This window comes from Gymnoscopelus braueri, assembly GCF_963280865.1.
Source record: "Gymnoscopelus braueri genome assembly, chromosome: 17".
Lineage (NCBI taxonomy): Eukaryota > Metazoa > Chordata > Actinopteri > Myctophiformes > Myctophidae > Gymnoscopelus > Gymnoscopelus braueri.
In genome coordinates, this window is record NC_137617.1 from 25,377,199 (window position 1) to 25,397,985 (window position 20,787).

The following is a 20,787-nucleotide window of genomic DNA, read 5'->3' on the forward strand; positions in this document are numbered from 1 at the left end:
CAATAAATGTATTTCGAACCATCAACTAAGCAGTGGAACCAAGCCCCAGGTGGCCAGATGGTAGAATTGTCTTGTTTACATCCCTCTACACACTAAATCTCTTTGCCAAAAATAGCCGATCTGGAATCTCACAACGGAACACAATGCGTTGTGGGCTTGTAGATCTTTGCCGAATGTTCCCCTCATAATAGGGATGCTGGGGTTCAAGTGGTTAAACAGCAACAGATGAGAAGAAGGCAGAGAGATTGAGGGAAGGATAGAAGAAGAGGGAGAGATATTAAGAGAGAACAGTTCCTTACCTCTTCATGTAATATGGCTCTACACATGGAGTAGTTCCCCTTCAGAGCCCAGGTTCCATTGGCTAAACATCTTCTGTAAACATTATCTGCAGAGTAAAGAGATATGGGGGGGGGGGAGGGGGGACAAACAAGCATGGTGTGATTCTTTTCAAAATGTCAGAGTTTAACCTCTAACCCCCAATTACTGGATGAAAATTAGAGGTCAATTCATTGTGGAAAATGTGACCTTTTGTGCTTCAGAAGCTCACGAGGAACGTCATTAGATCTATTCACACATTTGCTAAAGGCCCGTTTACCCCACTCTACAAGTATCCTGATAATTTTTGTTTGACTCCTTCTTTCACACAAAATAGCTTTGTTAAACATTCATTATCATTGTCGAGTAGAAACCTTGTAGCGCTTTTCTTGGTACTCAAAGTCTCTTTACACAACAGGAAAAAAACGTTTAGTTTATTACGAGAATAACTAGTCAAAAGCTCAAAACTAAGCAAAGAAAAACATTAAAATTTAAAGGCAGAAAGGGGGATTTGAATTAGGCAGGGAAAGCCCAAGCCTAACCCTAACCTTGAGGGAGGCTTTGAACAGGGCAAGGGTGGGGGCGGATCTGAAGTGAGGTGGGAGAGAGAAAGCCCCAGTCACCCCTGGTGCGTGGGGATGTCCATGTTCATTCTGAGATGTGTCACCTGATGGGGGTTTTGTGAAGTTTAGGCCAATTCCGAGGGATTCAAGAGAGTCACTTTTCCAGTCTGTTATTTTACAAGACATGGGCATTGATAATAACTGCAGAGGCCAAGCATTTCACACAATTTGTTTACACCTGCAAACCTGTGATGTGACAATAAAGTTGAAGAGGCAATATGTCGGTAATAGGTAGGTAATATGTCTGGTATTTACTGTGGCCTGCAAGAACACATTAAACAGATCAGCCTTGTGATAGAGACTTTGAAAAGTATTTAAAAAAATAGATGGTCAGCACATTCGCAACAAAAGCACTGCATTAGAATTAAGCCACAATTCAAGAGTCACTGCAAAAATTAAGCCTCAAACCAAACTCTTAATGTTGGGATGAAGCCAGGACAAGGATAAGGATAATTCCTTTAACAGGTCCGTTCATGAAAGTCCTTGTGGTCTTGTTTCCAATGAGGGCCTGAGAGCAATTAGGGGTTAAGAGTCTTGCTCAGGGACATATTTCATTTCATCGACACATTTGCTGGCCTGGCCTGGAATCAACCAGGGCCTCTGGCTCCCTAGGCGGGCTCACTAACCACTCAGCTATGGCCGGCCACACAATATGTTAGGATGGATAAAGTAAAGAATGCCTTTCTGTGTAACATGTGTAAGAACATACTGCAGCATTTTCACAAGTCCAGTACTACTCTACAAGCAGTTGAACTGGATTTATCTTATGCTGTTATTTTTTCTGCTCATTGAGGGATTATGTGTCCGGCCTATGGGATGATTTTGTGTGAGATGCAAAAAAACTAGTGCTGTCAAGCGATTAAAAATGTTAATCGAGATTAATCGCATGATTTGTGTAGATAATCGCGTGATTAATCGCATACTAATGACATATTTCTATTGCCTCAACCTTGAATAATGAACTGAAAAGCAGTGCATTGTATTGTATACGGAGCACACACACACACACACACACACACACACACACACACACACACACACACACACACACACACACACACACACACACACACACACACACACACACACACACAGCATTTCTCTGTACAATCAAAGGTGTTCTGGAATTGGTTTTAAGCTGGGGGCTGGGGGCTTGTCAAAGTATGAGTGTATGACACTGTCACATCAAAAGCCAGGTGCAGAATAAACGAATACACGAAAGGCCGCTGCATACTCCACTTTTAATGCCGAAATAACGTCGTTTTGGCTCTGTCCAGACTACAATATGACGCCATTCAGAGGTTCGGGGGTACCGTCCTAAAGTTGACTGTACGGTGCCACCGAGATGTTGTGACATCCCGAACTCATTTCGGTGTTTCCTTATTCATTCAGCACAGCTTCAAGTTCGTTTTGTCGGCAGTGAAGCCAAGGAAATACCGGTATTTTGGAAGAGACACAAGCCAACTTCCAAATGCTTGTGGCCGGGAAATGAGCTTTGCAGAGCGGATAGAGTGTCAGCTGTCTCTCGCTGGCCGTGCTCTCTGGCTGGGGAGTGGTGACAGACCCAGTGAGTGGCAGACATGGCGTGTGTACACGTTCTAAAGTAGCTGTGATTGGTTGAAAGGGCCGTATAAGCGAATCCTAAACATAGAGATTGTCCTTAACATCCTGCCCCCCAATTGCTGTGATTGGTTTAGATGCGCAGAGGGAGTGTTCAGATCAGGAAGCCATGTGAATCTTAGACCTACGAATGCTTCAACGGGTAAAAGAAAGACGCTTTTTAAATTTGCGATGAATGCGATAAAAATATTAACACTGTTAATTCGGTCATGCGTTAACGTGTCAATAACGTGTTAAAGGGACTACACCATGAATTTAAAAAAATATATATATATTTAACATCATATTGTTTATGTCCCTCAAACGTTTAAAATGGCCTAAATCAAGCCTCAGATATACTCATTCAAACTAACTTCTCTCTGGCTTATAAAGCACTTTCACCTGCAATACCACATTGTCCTGTTTGGCACGGGGCGCTATTGAGACAGTTTGTATGCATGTTATCTCCTGGTTCTGTGTGGAAAAAAAATAAGGGGAAAAAAAGAAAATGTACAACAAGAGAATTCATAAAAGAAAACAAGGACACCTCATCAAGGTCACTGCTGCTGCAACTTGTAAGTGGAAGAAAACAAGTCTATTTCCAAACGTTGATATAGCACTCTATACTATTTATGACTTGCATGTAATCAATGCCAGCAGGAAGTATTATTTTTCAAAACTGGGACTACTTAAAAATAGATGAGCCAAACAAACTGAATCACCTTTCTCTGATGTCTATTGAAAGTGATATTCGGCAGAAATTAAGACTTCTCTATCAGAAAAACAAGGAAGAAAAACTTCTAAGGGTAGGAATATTTATTTATGATTGTGCTGCTGTTGCATTATTGATGTTATATTGCTGCTGCTGTTTATTGCATTTTTATGGCTTTGTCCTTTGTGTTATTCATTGCACAGCGGTTCAATTTGTGCCTCTGTAAGGATGTTGGGATTTTGCCTCTGTAAAATAGAGTGCTCTCTACGGCTGCAGATGTTGTTAGCTACCTGTTGGTTTAGAAAGCTTAACACTGTTGCCAGCTTGCAGATGCACTGTGAATGCCATTTCTCTGTAGCTTTCATGTTTAAAGTAAAGGCTGTCTCAATGTATGTGTATGCCAATATGCCCCGAATGTGTGCATGTGATCCATGTAATATTCCTAGCACGCTTTTACACATGGCACTAAATTACTTTATTCTGGTAAAGCATGATGAGTAAAGGGGGGCTCCACACAAAGAGTAGCCTAGGGGCCCATGCCACTTTAATCCGCCACTGGAGACAGGGCTTAATTTACTTTCATTACTAACTGACTCACTTCAAGTGATGAAAGACAGTTCTCCATGGTAGCAATGGTTTCACATTTTAACACAAATTCTACCATTCTACCGTTAATAAAAATATCGCAAACTGCCGACTTAAGGGTACAAAAGCTGTGTTTCCACTCAAATACCAGTACATTGCTGGGTACAAAATGTACATAAACAACTGGCTTAGGCAGTGGGAGAGTCATATTCCAACATTGCCCTCCTTAATTGTTAAATATTGTCATGTGACTGTTCCCAAGTTAGATGAATATACATTACTTAATGATCTCGCAAGAGGTGTCTATAAGCATGCAAGACTAGGCATTTGGGGATGATGAAATATGTATTTGGGACGAAGAAAAACGATAAATATCCATTTGCAGGCTGGCAGTCTCATTTACAAAAGTATGTCGACCCAGTGAACACAAAAACACTCGCTCTCTCTCACTATATCTAATGCTCTCTAGACTCAACCTCAAACGGCAAACACAAAAACGCTTTCTCTCTCTCTCTCTCAGAGAACAGTATGACTACAAGAGCTAATTCCAGTGAATCTCTTACAACTTACCGTTAAAGTGATGCTTTTCATTCACTTTAACAGTATTTTAACCCTCACACATGACGGTTATCCTGTCACACATGACAGGATAACAATGCAGGTATTCTGACAAGGTATACGGTGACGGGACATTAATGGTACAATTACGAAATACTCGTATAGCCTACCGGCATTTGAAATCGGTGCCTGTTCCCACAAGATGACAACATTTTAGATACCGGTAAATTACAGGTACATCAAGCGAGAGGAAATGAGGTTTAAAGGCCCACTTGCAGATTGTATTTTTGTTCAATACACTGTGGACTAGGACAAGGGTGACTTTCATGAAGAGGAAAAAAAAGAAGCGAAATTGACCCAGTTTTCGCGTTTTTATCGAACATTTTGTCCGCCCAACCACGACCATCACGCACGCGCATATTTTAGTCCACGTTTCATGCGTGCGTGTGTCAGCGTAATGATGACGTCACACGTCTGATAAGCTTTTTGAAAGGCTCCATACATGTTATTCGTGCGTGGAAATGTTTTACCCTTTCTGAGCGGAATTTCCGGCGTAAAATGGAAAAAAATAAATAATGAAATTAGATACCAATGATGTAAACTACACATAATTGAAGAGTAGGGTTTAACCTGTAAGTGGCACTTTAAGCGAGTTGTGGTCCAGTGAGAGCTCCGCTGCTGAGCGAGATCAAGCCAGCACAGCTGTGCCTAGCAGGAGAGCTCACAGGCAGGGAGGAGAAGAAGAACAGACAATGATCCAATATTTTTGGAAGCTTGTTTGTAATACATTTGAGGTATTAAATAGCAAATAGGCCATGCCAATTGCTCAATCTTGATTCATTTCACTTCTACAACTGCCAGTTTAAAATGTGTATCAGTATTCGTTACTTCCATACATTAGTCCATTTCTGTCCATCTCAAGTGGTGTCAAGTGGGTAGGCCACGCCTAGTCAGAGCACAGTGTGTTTCTGGTTGACTGACGGCTCTGTCTTGCTCTCGCAGCAGCAGCAAAGTTGAACTTATCTGAACTTTGCTGCTCTGCCTTTTGCTGACTCGGCCTCCTGCCGCAACAGGGAACGAGACGGTTGCTCCTCTTCATAGACTTTGCAATGAACCTTATTGCTACTATCTCAGAACATGGTGGCAGCATATAATACCACTGCTGGTGTGAATTCAGTGTAATAAAAAAATTCCATCAGAATTGGTGCGTATGTGCAGGTTTTTTGGACACTGGAAAATGTATAAATTTTTCCATTGATTGTCAGCAGACCTGTGACAGGCTCAAATGATGGACATGATGGACTACAGGCAGGTAGTTTTAGGAACACAAAGTTATTTATTTCTAGGAACATAATGCCTTCAATGTAATAATATAAGTAGGGATGCACCGATATGGCAATTCTTGGCCGATACTGATGTTTAAAATAACAATATAGCCGATACCGATATTTGTTTATGTAGTTTTTGGTGTTATTATTTCCCCCTTTTGTGCCAGGGAAACAAATACATAAGAAATAACTTCAGAATCTACAGCTTGGTAGGCTGCAGATAACCAACACACCAAAACACCACATATACAGTACTACTAGACCCATGCATTGAGCATGTTTACCCTACTCTCCAATGTCATACCTTGAACTCGCCTTGTACCCTTCTAGAGACATTCATCTTCAACCTATACTACCCATTAACATCACTGCATTGCTCAGACTGTGATGTGCATGAATAAACCGATATTTATGGTGTTCAGCCAATAAAAAAGCTATTGGGATGCCTGGGGCTAACAGTGTGCAATTAACTGGTTGAAATGGGATGATGTTGAGCCTGTGGACTGTCAGCCCAATTCTATATGACCTAGTCCACGATTTCCCACAACTGTAAGAGGGAATTTGTAAACACTGCCATTATTCTCTCAAAGTCTAACATTGAGATCCTGCAAGCCCTCTTGCAGTAGGTCTGGCCCATTTACATTACAATGCAAGAATGAATTTGCAATCTTTAAAATCCCAATGGAGTCTCTACAGGGATCCGTATCAAAATATGAAAATGGTGTTTCTGCTCTACTGGACAGAACAGTGAAGAAAAATATCTGAAACAAACAGAGAGATGACAAATAGGTCTCTGTCAAGCAGGTGTATTTTAGTTCTCCTATAGGACCACTATTCTCCTACAGGAGTCCTCAAGGACAGTCCAATCCTGCATGAGGTTCCATTCTTGACCTCTGAGTGGAACAGCAAATGGGGACACAATGTCTTTCAGTGGGTAAAAATGTATTCAATGTTTTGATAATAAACAGTGAACCTGTCCATAACATGCTTATGTATATTACAACTTCTGAGGCCTAAATGATAATGTAATTAATTCAACAGTGATGGGAGTTTTGACTCTTTTTGGGCTATATTCACTGTAAAGAAGTATTTGACTCACACACGTCTATTGTTATGCACTGTAGGCTATATTTAACTTTTAAATGTCGTGTGTATATTGCTAACTGTTCAATCCTAAAATAGAAGAACATGTTTGGATGTTTTTGCTATATTTGTTTGCATGACTGTCTCACTGAAATGTACTGGCACGAGAAGAAGCAATTTCAAGCTCCCTTGAGTTTAATTACTTAAAGTTCCATTAAAATTGGTATACAATATCAAATAACAGCAAAATACAGTCTAGATTGAATAAACCAGTAACACAATAAGATTGTAACATTAGTTCTGAAGTCTTAAAAGGGAAGATTTACAATTTGATGCTTATACACGTCATCCCGTATTTCATTTGGATCAGTCAACATGTTCTACATGTCCTATGTTCCCAGGGTCTTATGTTCCCCAGTTCTACATATTTACTAAACCAGGTTGTATGTTCCCACAATGTCACATTCTTCCTCTTACACAGCCATCCGGCCTGGCGGAGATAAGTACTCTGCGGTGGCGGTGTACCGTTTCTGTTTATTATAATTGTTTTATTTAATTTTATTGTCCACTGAGAAAGCATTGTACTAAAACTAACCAAGTTTTCTTTTTATATGCTACTGTATGCCCTTTAATTAATTTTTGGTGCATACATTTGAGTATGGTTTAATACAAATCTTAATAAATAGAGGGTATACTGTTGATTGTCATTCTTTTCTAGTGAAATGTAGCCTTAAATGTGTGGGTATGTTCAGGAAATATAGCATGGAGTTGGCAGATATGGCTGCCCACCCAGAGCCTGGGTCTGATTGAGATTTCTTCCTGTTAAAAGGGAGTTTTTAATTGCCACCACATGCCGGCAAGCGCATTGCTCATGGGCGTACTTAGGACGTGGGTGTACCTGGGAACATAGATACCCTCCCACGTCTAATAAGCATGAATCTAAGGTCCTGGTCACACATTTGCTTCAGACGTGTTGTAGCCAACGCAAGCAGAGGCTTCAGACATGTCAATTTACCATGTTCATGAAAGGATTCAAATATATATTTTTTCTGGTGTGTAGTTTGTTTTACATTGGCGTGTTGGCTCACTGAAAGAAAACAACAAGCGAAATGGCTGCCAAGAGGGGTCAACCACGGTGCTTCTTTCCTATTGGTTGTGGATGCCTGGTCAAAGTTCACAAATAGTAAACTCCATGCTTCACACGTGTTGGACTTACACGCTTCAATGCATCTCAATGGGACGCTCCACTCCTTTGCTGCCATAGAACGGAAGTGAAGAGGGAAACTGATGCTTCTGACATGTATGAAGTGCATGTGTGAAGTCTTGTGACTCCCAGGATGTATGTCCACACATGCAAATGAAAAGTATTCAAGAAGAATAGAATATTTGTAAATGAGAGCGTTTCTTCTTCCTTAATGATCTACCTCCTGCTCGATATCCAGGAGGAACTGATTTAGTCAAGAATCAGCACTGTGTGTGTGTGTGTGTGTGTGTGTGTGTGTGTGTGTGTGTGTGTGTGTGTGTGTGTGTGTGTGTGTGTGTGTGTGTGTGTGTGTGTGTGCGTGTGCGTGCGTGTGCGTGTGCGTGTGCGTGTGCGTGTGCGTGCGTGTTTGCGTGTGCGTGCGTGCGTGTGTTTCCCATGCATGAAGTATGTCCAGACCACCCTTACGAGCTGAACAGCAGTTGAACTCATGTCAGGAGTCAGGGAGCAAACTTGAGGAGACAGAAACAACATTTCACCATGAGGAGAGGAGGCAGCTTAGCTCAGCAGTCACACCAGAGGGGTTAGAGTCTGGCACATAAAAGTACAGCTCCTCCCTGGGGATATTTGCAAAGTTCCAAAAAGAGTATTCATCAACATCTCCATCAAGGTTGGGGCGAGCGAGGATTCACATCCACACTGAAAGAAATGCCAAAATACCATAAATGAATAATGAGGTGAGGTCCACATTATTATGATTCTACAGAGACCAGCTCAGTGGCCTTGTGGTTAGAGTTTCCGTCCTAAGTTTGGGAGGTTAGGGTTCAATCCCAAACTGGGTCATACCAAAGACTATGAAAATGCTACCCAATGCCTCCCTGCTTAGCACTCAGCGTCAAGGGTTGGATTGGGGGAAAGTCCCTGCAGCAAACTTGCATCATGTCCAGAGGGTGTATACAGTAGTACTTTTACATCAAGCCACCTCACGCTACAGAAACAGGATATAGGCTGACCTATGGGCCGCATGGCTTGGGAACCATTGAATCCAAAGGCTACTTACACATCACGTAGAGTATTCTGACTTGTTACATCACAGCGTGGTATGGGAACTGTACTGCATTCAACCACAAAGCAATGTAGAGGGTCACGCAGACAGCTCAGCGCATCAGTGAACATAAGCTTCCCTCTATCTAGGACATACATGTATACAGTGGACCGTGTTCCAACAAAGCCAGTAGGATTGTCAAAGACCCCAGCCACCCCAGCCAAGGACTATTTCAAATGTTACCGCAGAGCAAGCAGTCTAACCCCATCCCTCAAAAAATGCAGTTCGCTGGGCTCATTTAAAACAGCCCTAAAAACTCATCTTTCTGGAGGAAAACATAAATTTGTTTTTTTCAAGTTATGGTTTCGTCCATCATAAAGAGTGTTTCAATAAATGTATTTATTTTTTGTACATGATTGGTTGACTCCATTCAGTATTGTGATTAGCTAGCAAGACACCGCCCACTTCACACAGGGTGCAGGGAGCAGACTCGTGGTCAGACAGATACTGTAGATATTCATTGATTTTCGGTTCTCGGAAACCGTTGAGCCGATTGAAATGGCACTCGGCACTGCACACCACGGGATCATATGGGACACACACACACACACACACACACACACACACACACACACCAAGTTTGAGGCTGTTCGGTCGGGCGGCGCCCGAGAGACACAGACAGACAAACATGCATGTACATACAAACACAGGTTTTGTGAATTAATAGATATTTGATTTATTTTGCTGCTACAATGTTGAACTCTTGTGTACTCATAAAAAACGGTTGTGGGTTCTGGGAGGCATTGACGCATTTCCAGACAACATCACACTGATAAGAATCAGTATGCTTGCGCAGGCCAGGGCCAAAAGAACCCGCTCATAAGATGCAATGTAAAAGTGGTGACAGCACTCATGTGTAAAATGCATCCCATCAAACTTTCAGATGCTGTTTTCCTCCCAGTGTGGAGGAAGAAGGTTTAGGATGAATGTTTACTGTGATCTCTCTCGAGAAATATATACCTTGGTTTATGTTGTGTGTAAACAATTATAGTGATTTTCAAAGCAGTTGTCCCCCAAATCCCACCTCCAGTCGCAGAGGGAGCGCTACGAACACGGCACCAGAGCCTGCTTGATCGCACAGCTTTATCCCCTCAAGGTGTTACGCACAGAGAGCGGCCGAGAACGGCAGACCTCCAAGCTCACAACGGTCGCATCCGCGACGCGATGTGAGCTTGTATGTCAGCTGTTCTCTGCGCGCAATACCGTTGCGAGTGAAGTATATGTCTCGCTAGGAGCGCCTCACCAGCCAACACACAAAGAGGAGGTTGAATGAACATAAATCAACGCTCCCCAAAACAACAGGTTTGGGGGTCTGTTGGGAATTGATTACATAAAACCGGCACCTGCGCGTGCAGTAAACAAGAAATCCGTCGGTTCCCAAAGTTGGGGTCTGGGGTCGCAAAATTATTTTGGGTAAAAAAATAAATAATAGTAATAATAATAATAATAATATAATAATAATAATAATAATAATAATAATATATATATATATATATATATATATATATATATATATATATATATTTTTTTTTTTTTAACAGAATGTATTTCAATCTAAAAATGATTACAAATAGTACATTTTACCCATCTCATTAGGTACTGTAAATGTGATTGATTGAATTCTATATTAACAAGATTATTAACAGTACAAGTAGTAGGCCTACAGTCAAAAGTCATACTAAAATACATTACAAATGCGCACCGAACGTGCAAGTTTATGTGCATAAATTACCTCCACGGATAGGTGGGGTCGTGAGTCAATGGCCGCATTATTTTGGGGTCGCGGGCTGAAAGGTTTGGGAACCCATGGTCTATCGAGCGCATGATGTTGATTGTGCACGCTGATTAGTTTGTTTTTGTCCAGCTGTGTGCTGGTTTTGGTTGAGTTTTGATTGCCAGATCAGCTCTGGTTTGGCTATGGATTGTGGGAGATACAGTAAGCAATTAAGATTTGATCCGGGTTTGGATTGTTTAGTGCCATGTAGAAAGTGGGTGTTAATCGGATTAATTGTTTACAGAGATTTGTTGGTTGTTGACTGTATTGCTGTGGGAATGTGCTCCAGACTAAGTATGTGACCAGGGCAGGGCCTTACTGCAGGTTTGGGCTGCCAATGTGGTTGCCAGCCCAAGGGTGCCACTGAATACTTCTTATCATTTTATATCAATTTAAACGTCAAGTTCAAAGTTATTTTCAATCAGTTCTACCTGAAATGGATATTCCCTCAACTTTTCCCTCTGGGGGGGGGGGGATTTCAATTTGAATCAATTTGCAAAGATTTAATCAAAAACAATAAAATTGTCTTTATAGGGGATTGCCACAGAGCCACAGGTCATTTTTTTCCCAGGTTGGTAAGTGAATCACCCAAAGCGTTTTATGTCTCAAATGACATTTCTTTATAATATAATATTTCAATTTGAATACAATTTGCAAAGATCTAATAATAAAAAAAGAAAAAATGTCTTTATAGGGGGTTATGAGTAAATTGACAGGAGTACTTTCCAGAGCCACAGGTTGTTTCTTCCAGGTTGGTAAGTGAATCAGCAAACGCGTTTTATGTCTAAAATGACATTTCTTTATAAAAACATTCTCTAGACTAGACATTCCAAGCAGAGCCAGACAGCAAATGCTATTTCTGTGACATTCAGTCAAAGTATTTAAGTTGTTGATTTTCCAATAATCTAATGCTGATTCCTGTTATGTGGCACAAATACTGTATCTATAGATAATTAGATAGACAAAGTCACACATATTACAACACTGGGAGATAAATGAATACTACAAAAAAGTTTAAACTCCATTTCCTCCCTATTTCATTTAGAAATATATTTGAATATTTCTGAAAATTAGAGCTCATGGGACATGTATGTGCTATACTGTACGAGAATCATTTATTTTGAGTGCAATTTTATATTAAATTAGAAATATGTTTCACATTCTCTTTCCCCACAGTCAATATGAGCCACTGACATCATTAAGTACAGGATACAGGGTCCCAAAAATAACCACTGATTTCATGTAACATAATCCAGCCATGTAACCATTGCCAGCATGGTTATTTACCGGGTATTACATTGGTGACTTAGCAGATTTTTCACTCAGGTATCTTGGCTGGCCACAAATTGACTTGCATTGTTTGAAAGGATGTAGCCTATACAATAGAAATTAATTCTAATCTTTGCTTAGAGGTGACTCACCACTGTTTCTGAATGAGTGGTTAAAAACAGTAGCAGCCTGTTGCCAGGTGCTAAATCCACCCTGTGGAAACAGGGGTACTATATGTACAGTACAACAGCTTCTGCCAAGTCCAAGTGAAAACACATAGAACACTGGCGTCCTTCCAAGCCCAAGGTAAATGGTTTGCCCCCTTTCCCTTCTCATTGACCTGTTCATTTCAAATCACAACAAAAGAGACCATGGCATGCAAATACAGTTCTATTATAGCAACATGTCATTCTTGAAGGGTACTTTTGTGTAGCTCAAAGAATATAAATACCAAAGTAGCGACACATGACAGGGAAAGTCCCTTTTTTGAGTTAATTGTAAGCCTACAAATATTCTGCCGCCAAATGTAATCACACTTGATTAACAGTTCAACACCTCAAAAAGAAAAATCCCCAGTCTCATGAGCACCAAATGAGTTTCACAAAAACTGTGTCTCACACAGCGAGCAAGACAAATGGAATAAATCCATGCAGCCAGTAACATACAGCTGGTTGACTGAAGCAGATCAGCCATGGTTCTTGGAAGGGGAGCATCTATGTGAGGAAAGTCTGTGCGAGAAGGTATTATGTGAGCTCTGTAGCTGTAACTCAATCTGCTGCTCAAAGACAATCTATCCCACCAACAACACATAAAATCCCAATGACTAATCTTGTCTGTTGAAGTGGCTTTGTACTGTGACTGCATGAAATAAGTCGAGGTAGTTAATATTAACACTAATGTTACTCATCATTTGTATGCACAAGCTGTATAGTGGAGTACAGGCAAATGACAAATTATCAAGAGAACAGGCAGAAAAGTAAGCATAAAGGTCCTTACACACCGGGGCGAATTCTTCATGCGAATAAATACGTTTTTTTTTTAAACCTTATAAAGTCAATGTAAGCGTCCACATCAGTTTCGCGAAGCGAAAAAGCGTCTTTTAATTATTCGGAACGAGTCCGAATTTTGCGTATATTCGCATATTCGCCGGTGTGTAAGGACCTTTAGAAGCACCTTTAGAGTTATTAAACTATTACTGTAGCATTATGTTGTACACAATGAATTAATTAATGAATTTCTATATATTTTTTTATTTTACTTTTTATTTAGTTATTTTATATTGTTTTACACTTTATCTTTACTAGTATTACTGTCTTTTGTCCATTGTTGTGTATTTTTGGTGTTGGATATCTTGCATCTTGTGCAACTGTACTGCCCTGCTTCCCCGGTTTGGAAGCCAAGACAATATATTAGACGAGACGAGATGAGACAAGACTGGGTCAGAGGCGATGAGACAAACTAAGACAGGACAGAAGCAGTGCTATGAGAACTGAATTTCCCTTGCGGGATCAATAAAAATCGATATCTATCTACCTGTCTGTCTGTCTGTCTGTCTGTCTGTCTGTCTGTCTGTCTGTCTGTCTGTCTGTCTGTCTGTCTGTCTGTCTGTCTGTCTGTCTGTCTGTCTGTCTGTCTGTCTGTCTGTCTGTCTGCATCTATCTATCTATATATCTAAGACAAGACCAAATAAGACAGGAGAAGACAAGACAAACCAAGAACAGAAATGGAAGAATGGAAAGTAGAACGTAATAGAGAAAAATCTCAACTGGGCCAATTTATATATACATAGCAGGTGTGCCCTTTTCTGCAGCATGTCACTTCAGTGACCCTGTTCCTTTGTACGGCCAAAGTGCACAGAAGGTGAAACCACAGCACAAGCTGTACTTTGATCCAAAAGGACATGCGGGGAATTACCTCAGAGGATGAAGCTGACCTGAGCTGTCTACAAAGTATCTACTGTAGGTGTTCTGTTAACCACTTAAAACCTCTTGACTTAGTAAAACTGGACCTGAGTTGGCTCTGTACTTGGGCCCCTTTTTCTGGTCTTCTTGGTCTTCACCAAATCTCTTTACCAAAAATAGCCGACCTTCAAGCTTGTACATCAGCTATTTTTGTCTAGGCCGAGACCACGTCCGTCCGTCCGTCAGTCCGCCCGTCCGTATGTGTGTGTGCGTGCGTGCGTGTGTCCGTCCGTCTGTGAGCAGCTAATCTCCGGCACCATAAAACCGATCGGTATGCACGCAGCCACGCACACTCCCTGGAGCCTAAGGATGAACCTCTGCCCCAAATATTTCACATCGGCCTGTTATAGCGCCACCAGGAGGCCTATTTTTGTAAAACACATTTTTGGATATTACTCCTACAGATTTTGTCCAAACATCACGCAAATCGGTACACATTATTTCGATACTCATGTGATCAAGACGGATCTGGACGATTTTTCCATCCTGATTGGCTAAGATTGGCTTCCAAAGTTTGCAGGAGTGATCCGTTTTGAACAGAATGCCTCAAATCATGAACACAGCGTCCGATTTCCGTGAAACTTTGCACGCACATTCCCACCATTTCCCAATAGGCCAAGGAAGAAATGGGACCCTAGTTATTTTCTATCGGCCTCATGGTGGCGCTATAACAGGCCAATTCACGTTTTGGCCTATAACTCTTGAACCGTAGGTCATACAATCACCATTTCTCCCCCCCTGGATTCCTTGGATCATGACGCAACACATATTGTGCCAGATTACATTTTCTGACATAGTGTGTTTTCTTCAAAACACACTTTTTGCTACTACTCCTACAGATTTTTTCCAAAACTCACACAAATTGGTACACATTATCTCTGGGGTCATGTGATCAAGATGTATGAGTTTGATTTCTCAGATCCCATTCCAAGTGACTATGACCACAGTTTGTGGAACCTGGCTAGGCAACCCCGCATGGCGGAGACCTGTGCTCTGAGGAGCACACTTTTCTAGTTGGCTAATGTTCCCCCCAGAATATGGATGCTGGGATCAAGTGTGTCATGTTGGCGAAAACAAATTACTCTGCTTCCTGCTGGGCAAGTATGAATGGAATAAAAATGTGTTAACTGAAATAAACATAAAAGCAAGGCTTTACAAAAAAACTATAAGTAACTGTAACTGTATTGTGTGTTCACAAAACTAACTGAAACAAACTAATGTACTTAATTTCACTACAATATTTCATATAAGCCTTGTATTTTGGGTGGATATGAAATCTACCTTGCAACTTTGTAGCTGTGTTGTGAATGCATTTTTTAAAATGGGATGTTTTTTTATTAGACAATATGTTTTCTGAACGTTTTGAATCTCAACCCTGACATATACCGCACATTACAATCAAAACTAAAACCAACACTAAAACTAATACAGTATACACTTTAACCATGACATTATATATAATGCAAAAAAAAGTAGTGTCATGATTGTGAGAAGTAAGGATGACAAGAAATTGGCTTTTCCAGCCTTTTCTTTAAGTAACAGTCCTTTATCATTGTGTCAGTAAATTAAGTATCTGGGCCACATATTTACTGACAGCCTCCAAGATGATAGAGACATCTCTAGGCAGTGTCGCATACTATATGCCCAGGCCAATATGCTGCTTCGAAGGTTCAGCATGTGTTCTGATCCTGTTAAATGTGCTCTATTTAAAGCATTTTGGACTCCCATGTATACAGCCTTCTTGTGGTGCTCATACAAGAAGGGTAGTATGCGGAGGCTCAAGGTAGCATACAATGATGCCTTGAGGATTCTACTTAAGGTCCCCAGATGGCATAGTGCCAGTCACTTATTTGTGACATGTGGTATACACACTTGTGAGGCTCTCTTAAGGCACTCCATGTATGGTTTCATGTCACGCCTGGACGAGTCCAGGAATAATATTATTGAGGATATAGTCAATCCTGGGAAAAGCTGTCTCCGGTACTCATCCAGGCTACGGAATCACTGGAGAAACAGTCTCTATGTGTGATTTGTATGTAATAGTGTGTTCTTGTTTGTATGATGTGTTTTTATCTATTTTTATTTTTTTACTTTCTTATATTTGTATGTCTTATCTGTGTGCAATATGGACCCCCTCAGTGTCTGGAATAAAGTTTGAATTGAATTGAATTTAACCTTGGTACGCAGGGCGAGGGCAGTGCTATTCTGTTTTGCTTGGTTGTTTATTTCTGCAAAGTTGTCCCTGGGGTTTATAAAAATGCATAGCTTCGTTTTGGAATGAGGCAAAGAGGAGAGAATAATGTACTTTCCATTTCAGCTTATTAGTGCCTTAAGGGACATCAATATACAGAAACACTAATGCACACCTTAAGCCTGGCTTGTGTGCGTACAAGCTTGAAAGTGGACACACGCGCACGCACGCACGCACGCACACACGCACCCACACACGCACGCACACACACACACACAGACTCAAATGGAACCGGCAAACTTTTTTATCATTACCCCCATCCACAATACCATATTCTGCATTGTATTGCAAGAATGGACATACAATTAATCACTGTGTGTATGTGTGTGTATGTGTGTGTGTGTGTGTGTGTGTGTGTGTGTGTGTGTGTGTGTGTGTGTGTGTGTGTGTGTGTGTGTGTGTGTGTGTGTGTGTGTGTGTGTGTGTGTGCGTGTGCGTGCGTTCGCGCACGTGCGCTATTCAGCAGAAAGATTCATTGCATTCCCTGTTAGTTATTCAATTAAATTCAATTGAACTTCATTAGTGCAGTGGAAAACAACATTCACAGACAAACACAACATTATCAGTCAATCTTGTACACAAACTCTGGGTCAGATTTTGCTACACTGACTGCCAAGTATTGGTGCCTTCATCTGTGTGTTGCTAAACTTCCCTGTTGACTTATTGTACTGGTGTCCTGTTGCTCACATCTATCCTTTCTTATGTATGTATTTTATTATGTCTGTATTTGATAACTGTAGTGCTACTGTTAACCTGTTGCTAAAATCTGCCTTTGCTTATGTCTGTCTGCTCATACCTGACCTTGCTTATGTTTGTGTAGGGTGGGCGAAGACTGATTTAAGCAGTCACACATGGCCTGACTGAGACTAGCTGGACTCAGAGCTAGGTGTGCATCGAGCTGCATAATACTGTACACATGCAGGTACTTACGTATACAACTCAGGCATATTTCTTGCAGTGGCATTATGGCAAGCTGCCCTGCTTAATATGGGTGTGGTGTTGATGTGCGGCCCAGTGGCCAATGCGGCATTTACGTGTTTATGTCTATGCCATAGACGCACCTGGGAGGCAAACTGGAGCCAGAAGTTCAATGGACTGCATTGAAGTCATTGAGAGCCGGGTGGACAAACGTATGATTTGTTTATATTTTTTATGATTGTGACCTTTGTCAGATAACTGGTTCAGGAAAACAAAAGAAGACACGTTGTGTTCTATCTCTTGTTTTTGTTTTCGGCTCCAGTTTGCCTCCCAGTGCGATGAATCTGCCAGCTGGAATTGCTGGACCAAGAAAGTGACATAGGCCTACCTTCACTACAGTATATTTCCTTTCTTTACATAGCCTTCACACACTCAGGAAGAGCCTCTGTCCGTACAGTCCATGACATCGACTCTTTCTACAGTTTCATTTACACAGCATGGCAAGATCTGTAAAGATCTTGAAATAAATATCTTGTTAATCCAAAAATCCTGCAGTCGTCTGTCCCCTGCTAATCCAACCCGCCACCGTCTGGTTTTGCTAAGCTGATGTCTAATGTCTCAGCTGTCCTGCCCATGTCTGTGATCTGTCTTTATTGAAATGCATTACATAATGATTATTGTTGGCTTTATTTTGTTTTTAATTTGTTTCTTGATTTTAGGCTGACAGATTTACACCTGACCAGGGTCTATGGATGAAATCTAGCCTCCGAGCTAATTCTGGCAATAATGCAATGTTTATTACAGTTTCTCTCAATTGATTTGGCAATTCTCCAAACTAAGGTCAGTGCTCTCAAAATAGTTGACACAGCTATTTAAACAGACAAGCATTTTGCATTTGCAAAACATCTCTGTTCACTGCAATGTTTGGAAATAGAGTGTGTGTGTCAATTGTGGTACTGTCACATTTATCATGTTTGTCTATTTACGATACAGTAAGACTTACACATCTAACTGAATCTTTTCATAAGAGATAAACATGTTTACTCTTGAGACCAATTACATTATTCATCATACATCCACCCTCTGATTTCTAAAGGTCAAAGCATTTTCATCCACATCACAGACTGTGGTTTCAACCAAAGTTGACACTTTCTGTGATGTGTGGATGTTACTAACCCACCTTACATTATGGAGGAAATTGAAATGAAATTTGAACTTCATGTAGAGTTTTGTTTGCAATGTATGTTTATCAAAATGCTGTATATATAGTTTTGCAGTTTGTGTGAAAACAATGAAAGTGTTTAGATGGCATGGCTGTGTTAACTCTTTTGAGAGCATGGACCTCAGTTTGGAGAAATTTACCAAATTAATTGAGAAAAACTATAATAAGTAGTGTCCTGAAGAAATAAACTGAGAAATAACATTGTAAGAAATAGACCTGCATGCACACCCGCATGTGTGCAAATGCACATACGGAGATGCAAACATGCATGCACATAGAAAATCCACATACTGTGTATTGTACACACACGGAGGCCAGCACAGGCATGTACATGCATGCGCACAGACACACTCAAATGCAGCCTGGCTGCCCTCTGGGAACCATTAAAGACAAGTGAAGCTCAGTGAAAACACGGTAATGGTGTTGGGGTGGGGGGGGTGTAGCACGCCATATAACAACAAGGATAGTTAGTTATGCCCGGATGAGTCACAAAGCCAGAGGAGGGCATGCAGTGCCATAGGCACCTGTCACAAACCAGTGGCTGAACGGTCTGGACAATGTCCCCCAGATCATTGTCATTGCCCCAAAGCATAATGTAGCAACATGCTGCAATAACTGAGCTCATCAGAGCTTTGAAGGGCTTCATTCGATATTTAGGATAGTCAGCATGCATTGATTGCCCTTCATTACGCCCAGTTTTGGGCTAAATAATTAACAAGGGTCCTCGTAGCAGAGTGCTATCTTGGACAGTGATTCTGTCAGCCGTACTAATTGGAGCAGGTTGTAACATCCATGCACCCAGACTTGTTTAGATTAAAAGACTTACTTCGTGGAAACCAGAAAACAATCCCCTATGGCGCTATGATTTAAGTCTAGGATTTGTCGCAATCTAATTTTGGAAATCCAATCCAGTTGCCCTATTATGATTCATGGAACTGCTGTTTCCAATCGCTGCTGTATGGGCCAGGAAACGTTCATATCTCAGACACAGTGTCTGGCTGCTGCATCCAGAAATTCTTCAGCTACTTTAGTCTTTTTTCTAACTAGCCATATTTAAGCCTTTAAAAGCTTCTACACATCATAAACATTGACTGTTTACCCCCCCAAATTAACATTTGCTATTATTTGCCTGGTAGCGGGTAGAGTCCCCAATCACTGCTATTATATTGTTTTGGCTGTGGCCAATGTTGTGTGAATAATTTGTAGCATTGCAACTTTTGGTTTCTCGTGCAAGTAGGTCAAGATGGGGGCTTTTGGGCTTACATGCCATTTACCCACAACATCGTGGGTTTGGGTCTAGCTCTTGTCATAAGTCCTAACATCTTCCCCCTTTCATCCTAACTTTGTGTGCTGTGCTTTCTAATAGAAGAGAAATTATTAAGAAATAAGCTGTATGAAAGTAGGTCAAGAGGGAAGATCAACTCTTGACGCGCTAAGAAGTGGGTTTAGAGAGAAACTGGAGTCCAAATATTAGCAGTCAACCAAAGAACTAAAGTCTCTCAATAATAAATAAAAAAATAGAAAGAACTATAAAGGTGTGCTCCTCCGAGCGCAGATCTCCACCAGGCCGGGTTGCCTACCCGGGGCTGTGTCAGTTGTGAGATGCAGCCCCTTATGGGTGTAAGTGTAATTGATTTGGAAAAAATCTATAGAAGTGTTAGTAAAAAGTGTGTTTTGAAGAAAACGCACAATGTCAGAAAATCTGGAGGTGGAAATGGGCGTGACCTATATGGGGAGTTGCGTCATCATCCAAGGAATACAGGGGGAATATTTTGGATTGCACGACCTACGGTTCAAGAGTTATAGGCCAAAATGTGAAGCAGTCCATTATAGCGCCACCATGAGGCCGAATTGAAAAATTTGGGGTGGAGGTTCTTCTTTAGCCTATTGGGAGTGTGCAAAGTTCCACACCGGTCGGTCCAGTGTTGTCCGAGATTAGCTGCCCACAGACACAAAGACACATAGACAGATCACAAACACACACAGCGCGAAAATATAATCCCCACCCCCGGCCGCACAGGCCTGGCGGAGATAATCATTTTAAAGGAATTTCGACTTTACTACAAGCGTGAGAGACAGGAAAGAGAGAGACTGAAGGGGCATCATGTGCACCACCAGTCATGAGCCAGACTCAAACCCAGGACATTGTAGTTAGGTCTTCTACCTTTCTTCACTCCTTAGCACACTCCGACATGTTCCCTCAGATCTGCCAACCTTTCTTTGAAGGCATGTTTTTAATCCTACTACACTGTGTTTCTTTTCTAAGGATGGCAATATCAACCG

General features: G+C 41.2%; 1 protein-coding gene across 1 annotated transcript in view; it reads right to left on the bottom strand.

The window, feature by feature from the left end:
• Positions 1-20,787, bottom strand: part of crhr1 (corticotropin releasing hormone receptor 1) — a 94,348-nt gene that overhangs the window by 46,973 nt on the left and 26,588 nt on the right. The window contains exon 5 of the mRNA XM_080455227.1: positions 300-385. Within this exon, the coding sequence (XP_080311353.1) occupies positions 300-385 (86 nt within the window). The remainder of the gene's footprint in view (positions 1-299; positions 386-20,787) is intronic.